This window comes from Cyrtonyx montezumae, unplaced genomic scaffold (genome assembly GCF_038088225.1).
Source record: "Cyrtonyx montezumae isolate F1298 unplaced genomic scaffold, pur_monq_1.0 scaffold_3, whole genome shotgun sequence".
NCBI classification, from domain to species: Eukaryota; Metazoa; Chordata; class Aves; order Galliformes; family Odontophoridae; genus Cyrtonyx; species Cyrtonyx montezumae.
The window spans coordinates 126,717,899-126,733,864 of record NW_027072034.1 but is presented as its reverse complement, the minus strand read 5'-3'; the positions used below and the strand labels follow the sequence as shown (position 1 = coordinate 126,733,864).

Sequence of the window (15,966 nt, the reverse complement as noted above, 5' to 3'; positions counted from 1 at the left end):
TTATGGCTTGGCAAAACAAAGAGAAACGATGCAAATAACTGCCATCAGCATTACTTATCCAAAACATTGAGGGGAGATGGGATGGTATGAGTTGCTCCTTTGCTAAGTCCTTTTGTAGATATACCACAGTTCCCACATGATCTCTCAAGCACTCTTTAATCCACTTTAACAATGCATACTAATATTGGAAACATTTCCTCAACCGTATTTGGCAACCTTCAGCTATATCTTTGGGTACTCCATCTTAGTATGCAGCACTAGTGTAAATCCAAATTAATTACTACCATGCAAGATGCTAAGAGAGCTTGACAGCTTTCTTTTTATTGCAGAACTGTGTGAAGATATCTTTCAAACTGCATGAGACACCTCTTTTCTGAGACTTTAACTACGCAGATTTGCCATCATCAATCCAAGCTGGAAAATCTAAAGCTATTTTGAAATTTGTTGTCTACAAGAGGATTGCCTGACAGCACACACAGCTTGATTCAGATTCCAACAGAAATTGAGAGTTAACAACATATTGAAAGATTTTAGATACATTAATAATCAGGATGAGTGATACAGCAGTACTGCAGAAGCAGCCTTATGGACATGAGCAAATATGCAAGTTTAAGCCAGCCAGACTGTTGTATAAAGCATCTTCCAGACTACAGTAAGTAAAAAGAAACATAACCTTCAGGGATATAAACTTTGTAAATTATCAACCAGTAGAAGGCAGCTGTGTTTGCTCAGAAAAGAGACGTTCTAGGTGTACAGCTTATACTCTGAATAACCTACATACCTGAAGTTGGGTCAGACAGATGTATAAGCAACTGTAGGACATCAGTTTATCCTGGCTGTCAGTGTACCATATTCTCATGGTCTACTGAGGTAGAAAGGATTATCTTAAGACTTGGACTGGATTTCCATTTGCAATGAATGACAAAACTGGTATTCTAGGAAAAGCTAGGACACTTAAAACATAGGAAACTCTTCAAGGTGTTTTGAACTATTTAAGATGGATTGGTCACTTATATTAATTGTGCAAGTCTGACAATACTCAGTGTGATGCATATGTAAGCAGAACCTTCAAAAAAGCCTCAGATTACATTAAATTACTGAACCCAGTCCATACCCCAAATATCAATAGCACTTATTAACCTGGGAGGGAGGGGGGGGGGAACACCTTACTACTTATTTTGTTTTCCCAAGTACCATGATTAATAGAGAAACTGTAAAAGAGATCATACTTAGCAAGAACTACTCTAGCCACAGTGCTCTTAAAAAGGTTGTTGTCAAGAGTGAAAAAAACACTGATAAGGAAGCAAATGCCTGTTTGAGGATAACAGTAAGAGATTAATTGGTGCACTACACCTGTGCTGTTTTGTTTCAAGGTGTTAGGACTACACTGTGCTCTGTATTTCCATTTGTCAACTTTCGAGTGCTAATGTAGACTATCCCATGTCTAATAGCTTGCAGTATTTCTTGAGACACAGAGGACTAGAAAGGTTCAACAGGGTTCACCAACATTGACAGTTACTGTGCTGAGGGTACTGTTTGACTTCTTGCTTCTGGTCTCCTCCCTCATATCCCTAAGAATACAGGCTTATGGCCACCTTTATCTAAAGAGAATACATATCTCCAAAGGTAATATATGAACAAAAATAATAATTTCTCTATATTCACTAAGTATCTGCTTCCAGAGACTATACCAGCCAATTCAATTTAGAGTCAGTATGTGATAAGCAAGATTGTAGAATGACCTCAGATACGTCCACTTCTAATCAAAGCATTTGAGAACATCTCATAATTCTTGCTTATTTACCTAAAGATTTACATATCTTCAGTTGACTGTGACGTCCATAGCTGAAGCAATTTCATGGGAATTGTATCTTATGATAACAGTCCTCTATTTCCTATGTATATGTGACTCATCGTGCAGTACTATTTCCAGTTCTCATAATCAGGCTGATCCTATTTGTTATATATAAAAACATGGAAAATCAACACAGAGCAGTTTCTACAATTGCACCTTGTAGTTGAACACAAGATACACAAATTAATTTTAAAAAGATCCAAACAAAAACAACCCAGAAGGGAATACCATTTCTAAATTCACATACACTAACTCTATTCAGCATTGGTCACCAAGAGGAAAACTCCACAGGCACATAGAATTACTCTAAACAGGCATTCTCTGTTATTTACACTCCCTTCTCTCACATTCACTCCCAGAAACCAAATAATTTTTTTCCTCTTCACCAACTCTTGCTTCTATTAGCACAGGATTTTTAAACCAAATTTACAAACACACACTTTATATTATTTTCTGAGAGAAATGTAAAACTGGTGTACTCTGGTAGTTTTCAGGAAGAAACTGTTTCCATAAAATAAAGAAATACTGTCAATTCACAGTAATACCACTGGATTATCACAAGCAAAATAATTGCTTAAAATGCAAGCCAGGCACAAGAAAGGGGATGGTTTCAGTGTAATTTATCCAGATAAAATGGTTTTATTGGCAAAAATACTAGGCCATATAAAGGTAGAGGAGGCCAAAATTATTCCTGCCACTCAAGCCCTAGAGAGGGAGATGAAAACCAAGATACTACAAGCTGTTGCTCCTAGATGCCTCAAAAGTCACTGGAATACCTGGAGAGCCTCAGTGTGTTGAGATACTCATCAAGAAACTTGCTAGGCATACCCCCGTAAGCATCCTTGGCACACTCTAGAAACTGTATTAGTCACTTTTATTTTTCTTAATCAAACTGTCTGGAAAAGAAAAATGCAAGATATTAATTAATTTATTTTAAACAACTTTTGTTATCATCACCTTTGTTCCTGGTATAGTTAATAAGTTACCTTAGTTTAACCGGCCACTTCCAGATTATCTCAAATTGGATTAAAAAAAGAAGCCTCTCTAGAAATATTACTGACTGCCTTCTAGGAAAGGCAATCCATTTTAATAAACATTACAGGAACATAAAATCCACACTATGACTCTCTACAGCAAATGAAGCAACTTAATCCTTTGTCTCATCAAGGGAGCGTGTTCTGGTGATCTTTATTTCCTCTTGGATTTTAAGATTAGCCTAATGCAACCATGCATCAAAGCAAAGTAAGTTACAGTACAAGTCTTAAGTTATCACAGTTAGAAAATGTGCTTTGTCAGCAGCATCTGATTTGCATGCAGCCAGAAGTGCATACTGGGGAAGTAGTCTGTGCTTAACCTATTCCTAGACTTTCTCTAGCTATTGTAGAAAAGAATACTGAACCAGACTGGACTTTCAAAACAACACAGTAGGACTCTTTCTTACTGAAAACAGAGTTTGCTTTATTTTAGCCCTAGGACAAATTTTACTTTTTCAGATCCACACAAGCTCTCCCTGCTTCAGTGTTTCAGGTAACTGCAGACCCTTGGATGCAGAACGTATCTGCTAGGAACAATACATCTCAACTGTCCTAAATCCACTGTGATCTCACCATGTAACACAGCACCTACAATCATTCAGTTAAATGACTTCATCTGCCACAGACCAAACTTTCCCATAACAACAAAAATTGTGCAAGTAACCCCTGGACATCAAGCTACAGAATTTTCTTCTTAAAGCATAATCAAAGCTCTCTCAGGTCTGAATTACTGCACAGATGAGAATAGTCTCCGTGTCTGAAGTGGAACCATTTAAAGGCAGAGCAGCCTCTTCACTGGGTGGGGAAAAGAGAGCTACACTCACACCTACACATTTTTCCCCTTATTTCAATTAACTTCCTAATTCATAAGACGTTGAAAAAGCAGAAATAGCAATTGCCCACATTCAACTTTCATTAACAAGAGGAAAGCCAGCTTTATAAAAATGAATCTAAATCTCTTCTGTGCATGACCACATGTAGAAGAACGGATTAAGGAAGAAATGCTTTGGGGTTAGAAGATGCATCTTGCCTACAGTTTGTACTCACTGAACTAGCCGAACAGAGTATGCTATACCATAACTACCTATAGTAAAGCGTTAATTAGGAAACCCTGGGAATCAGCAACAGTTAGCCCCAGGTGCCTACAGCTCAGGCCTGGACAGGAAGGATCCATGCATACTGCTCTTATCTTACAAAGCTGCATTCCCTGGAGTAGGAGAGGAGGGCTACATTACTGTGCTCCCCTTGCAAACAAGAGAAAAATACAGACAGTTTGATCATCTGAGGAAAGCACAGGCATCAGAGAGCAAGCTTCTTTCTTTTCAAGGAAGTCTGAGACTAGAATTTGTTTAAGAATTTAGGACATCATACTGTAAGTTGCAATTCAGCTCATGTCACTGAGCTAATATCTATATTCACTCAATTTTCATAATAAAATTAATAATATCTATAATATCAATAATATCTATATTCACTCATTTTTTTTTGGTCTGTATTTCCAGGGAAATACAGACAAAATTTTTACACAGTCCAATAGTGATAGAATAAGGGAGGTTTTAAACAAAGAGAGGGCAGATTTAAGTTTGATGTTAAGTGAAAGCCTTCACTCAGAGTGTGGTGAGGCTCTGGAACAGGCTGCCCAGTGAGGTTGTGGAGGAGAGACCCTGGGCAGCATGACCTAGCAGTTGGCAACCCTACCCACAGCACAGGATTGAACTGGATGATCATCAGGATTGCCTTCCAGCCCAACTCATTCCATGATTCTGTGAAGGTCACACCTCTTATTAGTATGGCTGGAAACTTGTATATATACACAATGATTCAAAAGACAGAAAAAAAGTAAATTAACTGCATTTTGTGTAACTGAAGCCTGCATTGCTACAATTCACTGGTGGTAATTACACCCAGTAGTCACTTCTGTCTACTTCTATGCAAATGTAGAAATCTGCAGTCATGGAAGGAAAAACAGGATGGCTGTACATTTAAGACCTTTTCTACTCTAAATAAAGGAAAAAAAGCTTGACAAATACATTCTGCTTCTGGCCAACTAGAAAGCAGGGAGCAGAGAGGAGGCAGGAAAGCTGAGATTTTTCCCACAGCACCAGCTATAAACTCTGCTTGCAGTAACTTTTTTAAATAGATCACATTTCCTTTTCAAAGATACAACGGAAAGATTCCAGTACAAGAAAAGCTTTTTCATACAAAAAGTGTTTGGACCACGTTGCTAAGACAGGTTTCCTTCAAGCAGTTGTTTAAAAGTCTTTTCTCCATCTTCCTCCTCTTCTCTTAGGAAGAGTTTATGATCTGGTAAATTTCACAGGAAAAAAAAAAACAACAACAAAAACACAATTCTGACATGATTTTCTATAAGAATTGTGTTTGAGTTTCATTTGTGTGCACACAAAAAAGGCACATTTTTATACACACACTTTCATCATTATTTTTAGGTGTAGGAGACCACACAGAAGAAAAGTATGACTGACCAGCTCACAGCAAAGGAAAGATTTAAGCAAGATATTTGTTCTTCATTGCAAGAGAATAGGAACATGTGTACAGTTTGTTTCTACACCTGTAAGACTGACTTCTTCAATGTCTTATCTGTCTTTCAAGCTAAACACGTGACACTGGCCCCTTCAATATTGTGTAGGAAGTATAGGCATCCTGTCAGGCCACTGCTAATGGTATGAAGTCACATTATCAGACAAAAATTGTAACGTGCAGCTATCAGAACATTAATTGCATACAAACTACTGATGTCACATTACAGTAGTCACAATACTGTGGAAGGTGGAAGTACTGCAGCTTTTCTCCTGTAGTCAGGCACATAAAGTATGCGCAGTTAAATCAGTGCTGGTAACTAAGTTGCTAGAAGAAGCAGTCAGAGGAGAGTAGGGAGAGAGGAAAAAAATAGAAAAGAAGCAAGAATGGATAAAAGTAACAATCACAATAAGTTTTAGAATGCCCATTTTTAAGTGAAACTCTAGACTTGAGCCAGATAACTTTAGTGTTTTAAATGGAGCCCTTAGAGTGGGAAACATCCCATTCATTCTTGTTTCTAAAAATGAACACTGAAAATCTCAATGCTTATATTATCTACACACATCATGCTTGCATGATGAGCCTATGATTCATAGGACTAAAGAAATTTGTGGGGTGGGAGACAAGCTGGGGGAAGAGGAGAGGAATGGAGACAGGAGGGAGGACATTTGCAGCAGTCTCTCAAATGGAAGAAACAGTAATACACTTACATGCATAAACATCTCCCCCACTATGTAACTACACAAGAACCTCACAATATTTTATTTAAAGATATCATACTCTCAGTGGATTTCTTTTTTCTTTGTCTTGAAAATTAACAGCTGTCTTTATTACCTTTATGTTTTTCTCCTCTTTTTAGATTCAGTGCTTCTCACACATTAATGGGTAGCACTGAGAAACTTACTTAAAGGTATACTAGGTTAGGTGGAACCTTCTCATTCTCTATTAGTACAGTTGCCAGTACCCCAGAAACTAACCACAAACTGAAATACGTATCTACAAAATCTTTGTACTCTGCCTGAATTGTTCTTGTTTCCATCAACAGCAATACTTGTTTTCTAGTACTTAAGAGCATTTGGAACCTAAAGTGTTTCTAATATAAATGCAATACAGTTTACAGCTCATGATAGTACTGATGGTAATAACCCAGGCTCCTTCCACATTATAGCCTAGAAATATCTTTTCTGTTTTTCCCATGGGTAGATAGAATTTGTGTGAAACACATGCAGCCTATCAGTATATAGACTAGGCAAATTCAGTAGTTGATCTTTTATTATTAAATATTTTCAATGCAATACAACAATCCAAAAGTTTGTACTCCTCTGTTAAATAGCCTCCCCTAAATACCTACAGGCATTAACCACACAGTTCAGCTCAGTTAGCAGATCAGCATCAACTCCTCATATACCTCAGGCATAAGTCCCACTGACATCTGTACAGAATGACACCTGGAACAGCTGTCTAGGTTCTCCAACTATATTACAAGCTTGGCACACACTTCCTACTGCACTACACAGCCCTCATTACCGGTGTGCCTTCAGCTGAGTGACAGTTACTTATGAGATGCAGACCTGGGCATGTGGTGTTCTCTTCTATTTACTGAGGAGGGAAATCCATGAAGGGAAACCCAGAAAGGGACATGGTGAGCTCCAGCAGGCACTTTTTTCTGAGCCACTGAGAAACCCGGTCTGCTGGCAGCCCTGCCAAGTACATCTTTGCCACAGTATCAACTTCGCTATGCTATCAACTTTATCTGAATCCAGAGTGTATCTGTGAAAGTTTTTAACAAGCATGAACGTGCTACAAAAGTTACTCCACTGTTTTGACATTGCTTGCTTGTCCTCTCCAAATAAGATCATCATCAGGACTACTTAACTGGCATCCTTAAATCTGCTGTCCCACCCTTCTCCTTCACCCACCCTTTTAAAAAAGAACTGCAGGTTACCCTTAACCACAAAAAGCTACAGATAATACGTATGTTGAAATATCATCTTTTTTATTAAGACGCTGTAAGATTCATTTGCTACAGAGTCACTCTTCGTTTTCCACTAGGCTGGCATTAGGCAGGCAAGGTTAATTATGACCACACTGCATCCCATTCTCTAGGCTGACATAGTTGTGTAGTCTTCTCTGCTATCATACAGCATACATACTGTACTCAGGCTGAATACTGTGCAGATCTGAAAACACAGCTACTGCCAAAGGTCTTTTACAAGCTTATTGAAACAATGCAGAAACAAAGAACGAGAATGTTCTGAGTCACCACACATTTCCACACTTTGACCTTATGTAACTTTGCAAGGAGAGTTCTTTTTGGCAGATACTGTCACTGTCGTATGGATGGGTCTCTGAGAAGGGAGGTATGTGTACTTCCTAGAATTTAATTGTATAATTAATGGATTCTTCATGGTGTTTATGAGAATTGTCAGCTGCCATTGACTAACCTGTTCCATCAATACCAGGTTTCAGGAGCTTATTTTTTTATTTTTAATTTCAGCTTGTAAAAGAGAAGGCCATCATTAGTCATGCATGGAGATAGCCCAGAATATTGTACCTAATGCTCAGCCTGCATGAGCCAGATATCCATGCCAGGTATTGAGGTTTCATTTATTACCTTTGATACTATTGCTTAAATTTTTTTTTACTGTATTTACATATTCCTCTCCTCATACTCCATGATAATAGCTTGCAAGGTGAAATGAGTTAAGTAAATACCATCTCTTCCACTGTACAGATGTAAAGAGTGGACAGGCCATTGCTAATCTAGAATACACTCTTCCCAGTAAACTGGAAGAGAAGCTGTGAATTTCCATGCACTGATGTAAATCACCACAGACTGAACATCTTTTACATTGTTTTCCAGTAAGGTTCTTGGTACTGACTTTGTTGTGTACTTTTAACATACAAATACATAAATGGTGAAGAACACATTTTTCTAAATCTCCCCTCCACTTGACTTCTTAGCTGTCATGAATAAGTGACTGCCTCAGCAGGAGAGACATGAATACAGGATTTCTTTAACCTTGACTCTAGTGAGGCTGTCAGAACTACCCCTCCAAGTATCTTTGCAAACAATCTGGGGACATACAGGTTAGATCAGTAGCCTACAGCAAGGTCAGAAACTGGCTGAACTGTTAGACTGAGCAATTTGCAGTTCAAGTAACATCAAGTCATTAACAGCATTTCTCTGGGGCCAGTACTGAGGCTGATACTGTTCTACATTGTCAGCAGGGCCAGAGTTGCCATTCAGAGGGGCCTTGACAAGCTCAAGGAATTTCTCAACAGAAGGTTCATGAAGTTTATCAAAAGCAAACACAGAGTCATCCTCCTGGAACAGAACCACCTCATACAGGGATTATCAATCCCATATCTCCATGTTTCCACCAGCTGCAAATTGACTACCTAGGTTGCAGGGACCTGGAGGGCTGTTCACAGGCTGTCCAACAGTAAGACAAACATGAACCAGCAGAGTACTCTTGCAGCAAAAAACATAACCTCTATGTTGGGCTGCATCAGCAAGAACATAGCAAGGAGCATGAGGGGAACAATCATTATCCCCCATCAGCACTAGTGAAGCTGTGTCTAGGGTACCATATCTAACTATAGGCTCCTCAGTGCAAGAGGGATGCTGCTAGACCAAGGAAAGTCCAATAGAGAGCCACTGAGATAAACAGAAGGCTGAAGAACACACCTGAGGAGAGGCTGATAAAGGCTGGCTTGTTTGACCTGGATGATGTTACAGTTACAACTTTCCACTACCTAGAGGGAGATATATTAATGTCTCCGAACCTCCAAGTAGAGGCTGGGGGAGCAAAATCTTTACTAATCTAAGGAGAGCAAGTAAGAGACCCTCTCATGAAACTGAATGTGTACAAGTCCACAGGACCAGACGACATGCATCCCAGGGTTCTGAAGAAACTTATTGGTTGTCAAGCCACTACTTGAAAAGTCATGGCTGTCAGGCAAAGTCCTTAGTGACTGGAAAAAGGGAAACATCACTCATTTTTAAGGGAAAAAGGAAGATCCAGGGAACTACAGGCTGATGAGCATCACCTCTGTGCCTGGGAAGATCTTGGAAGAGATCCTCCTGGAAGCTATTATAAGGCACATGAAAGACAAGAAGGTGATCTGAAACCAATTGGTGGCCTCCTATGTTAGCAGCCCTACCCACAGGAGGGAATTTGATGACTTTTAGCATTCCTTCCAAACAAAGCCATTCTATGGTTACAGAGAAGATGGACCCAGACCCTTCTTACAGGTGCATGGCAAAAAGACACAACAAAGCAAATTCTAATTAGTTGGTAGAAAAAATATTTTTGTAACAAAGGCAGTTAAATGCTGGATTAGGTACTCAGAGATTCTATAGGATCTCTATCCTGGCAGATGGTCACAATCTGAATGGAGAATGCCCTGAACATCTTTAAGTTAGCCCATGAGGGCTAACTTAAGGTAGTTGGCCTCAGGACCTAAATTACTCTATAATCTGTCTGGAGCATGTGCAGCTTCTGACATAAAGAGTGCTCAGTTATTCCTGTGAAAGAACTACCTGCAATCATCTCCTGAAGTGGTAACACATAGATCTCCATTGCCCTTCACATCTAGGCTTCAAGAACAGATTCTATACCCTTGCAGAATTACAGATCCACTCAAGCCAAAGATAAATTAATAATACTAATTTTAAAATATATATAATTAAAAAAAAAGTTTCTCTTCACATTCATTATAGTTCAAATCTAAATGGCAGTATATAATACTAGATAATCTAGGCTTTATTATGATGTTATTAAATAAGTAACAATATAAAAACAATAGCCATTCATGGCAACAGTAATATTATGTCTATTGGCTTTATTGTCACCACTCCAATTCATAATATTTCATATTTATTACCCATAACAAGAGACTACGTTCTCAGTTTCCTAACATTTACATTCTGTTTCTTATCTATGACTTTGCACTCCTAGTTTAGTTAGCTGATTAGCGGGACAACAGCATTATATCTATACATCATGTGCATATGCATGCACATGCATATATGAATTCTTGCTTTCATCAGCTTAACAGAACAGAAAGGAATGGAATTTCATCTTGTTGACCAAAACTTGAAATTTCATTTTAACCAAAATTGTACAACCACTGCTGTCACAAAACTTTCTTTTAGCATGAGCAAGAGAAATGAAAGATCCTAATTCAGTTCCATCCTCTACAGTGTTTCACAGGACTCTAAATGCAAATTTCTTAGCAGAGGTAAGAATCTTTTTAAAGCTTAGAAAAATATTCAGAACTTCTCTGATTTGTTTTCCTTCATTTCTTCTTTTTTTTTTAATTTTCCATTGCCACTTTACTGTAGCTGATATTGAGAATGCTTCTACTGCCCATCTATTCCATTCAGAGGAATACAGCAGGTGTGCAAGGAATGCAAGAAGTGTAACTGATAATCTTTTTGGGAATCACAAAGCACTGCTGACAGAGCAAGGGAGGGAGGAGAATTATGTGGGCTCTCACACATTTTGGCAAGCAGAAGGCAAAATACTTAAGTATGAATAAAGTTTCTGGGCACCACTCATTCACAATCAAAAGGTGATGCAGCTCCAGGTTGTTTTCATGCTAATGACAGCCAAACAAGCAGAACACTTCATGTTATCTGCTCTCAGATGCCTAGATACAAAAGAGCCAAAATTTCAGACTCTGGTTGAATGAGGATTTTTGTCCCAGCAGCAGAAAGATAAACCAGCAGAGATCGTGCCAGACAAGTCAGAATCAAGTTCTATCACTAAAAAAATAATAAAAAAATAACCAAAGTCCCCACAAGGTAGGGATACAAAGATGTCGATAATTAGTTTGTACATGAAGAACCATACAGACTTCTTGAGTGAATAACACAATCCAATGTAATTCTGCCTTCGATGAAAGCAACAAGGACATGACAACGTAACTAACTTCAAGATTCCTTGTCTAGTCTGAGCCTTCCCATAAAAAGACTTCCTTAGAAATGAGCATAGACATGCACAGAGATGAGATCACATGCCCATAGCTACCTGACATCTGTTTGCTATCCTGCTGAAACAGACCAGACTCTTTTCAACCAGAATTTACAATAACACAAGGAAGGATGTGCAGAAATAAACTGCCAGTGTTCTTCACTGTTACCTACCTAGAAAATAGATTTGAACCAAAACCTACTTCAAATACATTAATTCTAGTATTATGAAGTAGGATTAGATGTTTCCAAAGAACTATCTAGTTTTATAACTCACATTTGTTTTCTGAATTGATCTCCTTAGCCTCCCCCCCAGCTTTTTCCTCAAAGTTAAGCAAGTGTTTATTAAGTATTCTAATAAAGATATTAGAAAGATTAGTATTATTTAAAGAACACAAAAAGCTTTCCCCCAGACAAAAATAAACAAACAAGATAACACCAAAACCATTGCAGTGAAGCATAAATAGACGGGAAAAAAAAAGTTAAAATATGTAAGATCGGTAAGGTAGTTATTCAGTGAGACTTTTCTCGTGTGGTTCAAGACTGAAAACCTAAACCTTTACTTATAATCTCATTTCTGTATGGTATTTGATACCCTTTTTCTTTTCAGTCCTGATTGACTCAGGCAATAGCTAAGGCCGAGAGAGGGCGTTTTGAAGGTACCCGCAGGTACAAAGACACACTCCCTCACAGCCCCACCTGGGTCGGGCACTCAGCCCACGGGCTGAACACGTTTTAAGCTCCTAAACAACAGCCCCGCTTCTGAAATTGCCACTCAGTAGTTCCTAATCGGGACAGAGAGAGGTGCCGGGAGGACTTCCACCCAAGCTGCAGTGACATCAGAGCTGGTTACTCGCGTTCAAGCAAGAGGCGGAGGAAACTCAGGAGAGACCGAAGCACAGAGCACCCGGCGCCCGCGGACAGCGCAGGACCCCCCGCCCCGCGGCCCCTCCTCGGCAGAGGAGCGCTGCTCCGACCCAAGCAAAGCCAGCCCAGCCGGCGCTTCCCCGCCGCACCCACCTTCCACCGAGCGGCCGATGCTGTGCAGGTGGGTGAGGGCCGGGTGAGCGGCGTGCACCTCCTTCAGGTACGCCTCCAGCTCCTCGCTGTGGTGGTACTTGTAGTCCAGCGCGGCCACCAGGGAGACCAGGCAGAGGACGCCCACCTAAGAAAGAAGCGGACGAACCAAAAGTGAGCCGGATGAAGGCTCGTAAGTCTCGTCCCAGCCCGGCGGAGCCGTGCCCGACTCGCTGGGCGAACCCGCCCGCCCCTCTCAGGAGCAGGTGCCTCTCCTCAGCGCTCCTTACCGCGGCGGCCGTCCGCATGCTGCCACCGCTCCTCACAACTGCAGCCCCGCAGCGAGGCGGGGGCCGCCATCCCCTCCGCCCGGCCTCGCCCTGCCCCTGACTGACGCCGGCCCCATCCATTCAGGTCCCCCCGGCCCGCCCAGGGGCAGAGGGAGGAGGGGAGGAGGATGGCGGCGGAGGGGGGAGCTCCCCGCCCGCCCCGACGCCGGCTCTCACCTGAGCGGTGGCCGGCTGCCCTCAGCGCGGAGGTGTCGCGGCCTCTTCAGAGTGAAGCTGCTTGCCTTGGGGATATCCTGTTGTTGGGATTCACCACAGGCTTATTTTCATCACTTTTTATTGTGTCTGCCAGGACTGAAAAGGACTGGGAGAAAGAAAAAGAAAAAACTGCAGCAAAAGACAGGATGGCATCAAGATTTCTTTTAAAATATAGTGTAGCTCTAGCTGTATGCTGGAATACAAGTGTTCATACGTTCTGGAGAACTTCGAGCAAGCTAAAGGGCAGTTTTCTTTACAGCTCACAGCAGGATGTCCTCTGCCACCTTCTGATTTTACAAAAGCACACCAGTGTATGATCCTATCCAAAACAACTGATCCAGCACTCTGGATAGAAGGCTCTAAAAAAAGAACAGTTTGTTCTTTTTTATTCTTTTTTTTTTAACCCAGAAGCTTTAAGAAAAAAAAATCAAACTATATTTTGGTGCAAGTATTTGTAGTATCCCAATGTACCAAAAGCATATACAACTAAAAATAGTGATGAGAGATCTGAGTTCAAACATCTTAAGCAGTCTTAGTTCACAGGAAGAACCACCATATGACATATGACAGGGGAAGCATACAGTGTTTAAGGCTACTTGATTTAACAGAATACATAACATTAGATTTCTGCTGAATGATGTTACTTCTAGCTTGTCTTTTTGCAGGAGGTGGCAGCCCCATAACTCTTCTTCTGTACTCAAACTCCACCATCTTCTAACAGTCACAAGTTGACAAGACCTTCCCTCACCTTTTGTCAAAGAACATTCTTGCAGGACATAAATGTGGGTATCTTTATAGTATTTACTTATAAGATGTTAATAGTTGGTAGCAGTTACTTGCATTTGCTACATGGCATGGAAGAGAAGCTGTTGGGTTACACTGAATGTGTTCAGAAAAGCAGCAGGAAGGAGCCAAGTACATGAGTTTTACATTTCAACATGTGAGACTTGAATGTGTATGTGTGTATATATATATATATATATATATTTATTTATAGGCACTTTGAAAGATGATCTGGAGACACCATTTGAGTAAGCAGGAAGAAAATATATCCCACTGGTAACCCAACATATACACACTTGGAAACCATCCCATTGTAATCATGTGAAATCAGAGAACTATGACTCTGAGTAGGGTGTTGGCAGCATTGTGAAATGACAGGGGGCTGTAAAAACTAATCTCAGTGAAATTACTAAAACCACCTTTGATAATTGCACAGCCTTATCTCCTTTTGAAATCACACCACTTTTTACTGTAGCCAACACAGTCATGGGTTTAATGAGAGCATTGCAGTTTTTAGGTATTTCAAAAACACTTCAAAATGATAGATTGTTTCCATGCCAGGTGCTTGCAAGATAAGACAAGTCAGCCTTTGGGGTGTTATATGAGTTAGGTGTAACAATCCATTTTTGTTTGTTTATTTGTTTGCTTTCAGCCTGCATTGTAACAGGAAATGAAAAGCTTGAAGATACCTGTTGCTTCTGAACCACTCTTCAGAAGGTCAGTTGAATCCAAACTTAGCAGGTGATATACCAGTTTACAAGGTTCTTGTTAAGAGTCAGTGCTAAAGACCAAATACCATGTAAAATTGTCAGTGATAAATCTCACGTAGTCAGAATCAGGAGCCCCATGTGTCAAGGCTAAAACTGATGGCAGTATCAGTCCCAGCACTGCAGTGGACAATGATCCCTATAATGAAGCAAGATAAGCAAAGCTCTTTTGCTACAAAAGCATTAACTGCTGTCCTCTCAGAAACGTTCAGAATCATCCAATGAAATCTATTTGACAAGCAACTATTAATACTAACATTTGAGCATGAGTTTTGAAGGAAGAAAATAAAATTTTTGAAGTGAAATTCTCACCTGTGAATCCCAGCAGTTACTTGAAAGTAGATGGAAATAGTGTAACGATGTGAGTAGCTGTGTTGCCCTCTAGTGACAGGTTAGGAAAATCCTGTCACAAGCGACAGGTGGGAAAAATTCTTTGTGTGCTCTAGGACTCTCTACAGAAATACATTTAAGATGGGTCTCAGAGGGAAGAATTTCTGGAAGCTCCGTGGTTTCTGAGAGCCAGTCACAAAACAAACCCTGGCTTTTGAAATCTTGCTCAGTGTTTTGTCATCTGTCATACAGGATTTCTTCACTTTCTAGAGATCGGTAAGAAAAATTAGCGTCCCACACATAATGGAAACTTCAAAATATCTTTGGTGAGAAATGAAAGAAGACAATAGCAATATATGTATATATAAAGGGTTGCTGCTGCTTTTAAAACTTTCCCATCTGAAATAATGTCGTAGGCTTACAGACTGGAGCTTCAGGTTCTTTGAGTCTGAGTCCAGGTAGCAACAAGAACCTCACAATCAGATCTGTGGTGTGGGAAAAGGCATGAGATAAAGTCTTTCTCAAGTGAGAAGGATCAGATGGGTGAGTTCAGTACAAGTGATGACACAGAAGCACGAACTTGGTACAACTTCTCAGTCCTGAATTAGTGTAAATCCAGATACCAATCACTGGAATAAACTGTGATGAAGCCCTTCTGGTATACAACACCCACTGTGCTGAATTAACAGGCTGCTTCTTAGCCTGGCAAAAGTTATTTTCCCTGTATGAAAGAGAACAAAAGCACCAGAAGTCACTCAAGCATTCACCAGCTCATTAGTTGTCCCTACTATGCAGACAATTCTGAGCTGAGGCTGGTTCATAAATCTCATTCCCTCTATCCCAGAACAAGGATTACCCCTGGAGAAGAAAGGGATGCCCTGCTGTGTCTGGTAATCTGCAGTTAGAAAATGATCCCAAGGGGGACTGTTAGCAGCTGGTATAGTTTAGAGCTGTCCAGACGAGCACTGAATTAGCAAGAGAATCTGGAACCACAACTAGCTGTTTGACAAGCCTCTCACTTCTCCAATCTTGCAAACAGCAAAATCTGCATATGGCAGAGATTTTGAGCTACTGTATGACAACGCACACTGTCATGTGCTATGGTGGAACAGGTCAG

General features: G+C 40.3%; 1 protein-coding gene across 3 annotated transcripts in view; it reads right to left on the bottom strand.

Annotated features, from left to right (window-relative positions):
• The window catches only part of CPM (carboxypeptidase M), a 31,221-nt gene extending 18,408 nt beyond the window's left edge, over nucleotides 1-12,813 (bottom strand). Inside the window, exons 1-2 of one of the 3 annotated variants that reach the window (XM_065743329.1) lie at nucleotides 12,715-12,813; nucleotides 12,428-12,572 (exon numbers count right to left, since the gene is read on the bottom strand). In XM_065743329.1, the coding sequence (XP_065599401.1) occupies nucleotides 12,428-12,572; nucleotides 12,715-12,732 (163 nt within the window). In that variant the 5' untranslated portion in view covers nucleotides 12,733-12,813. Of the gene's footprint in view, nucleotides 1-12,260; nucleotides 12,344-12,427; nucleotides 12,573-12,714 lie in introns of those variants that run through there. The other 2 variants (XM_065743331.1, XM_065743330.1) reach the window with 2 other exon arrangements.
• Between the last annotated feature and the right edge of the window lie 3,153 nt (nucleotides 12,814-15,966).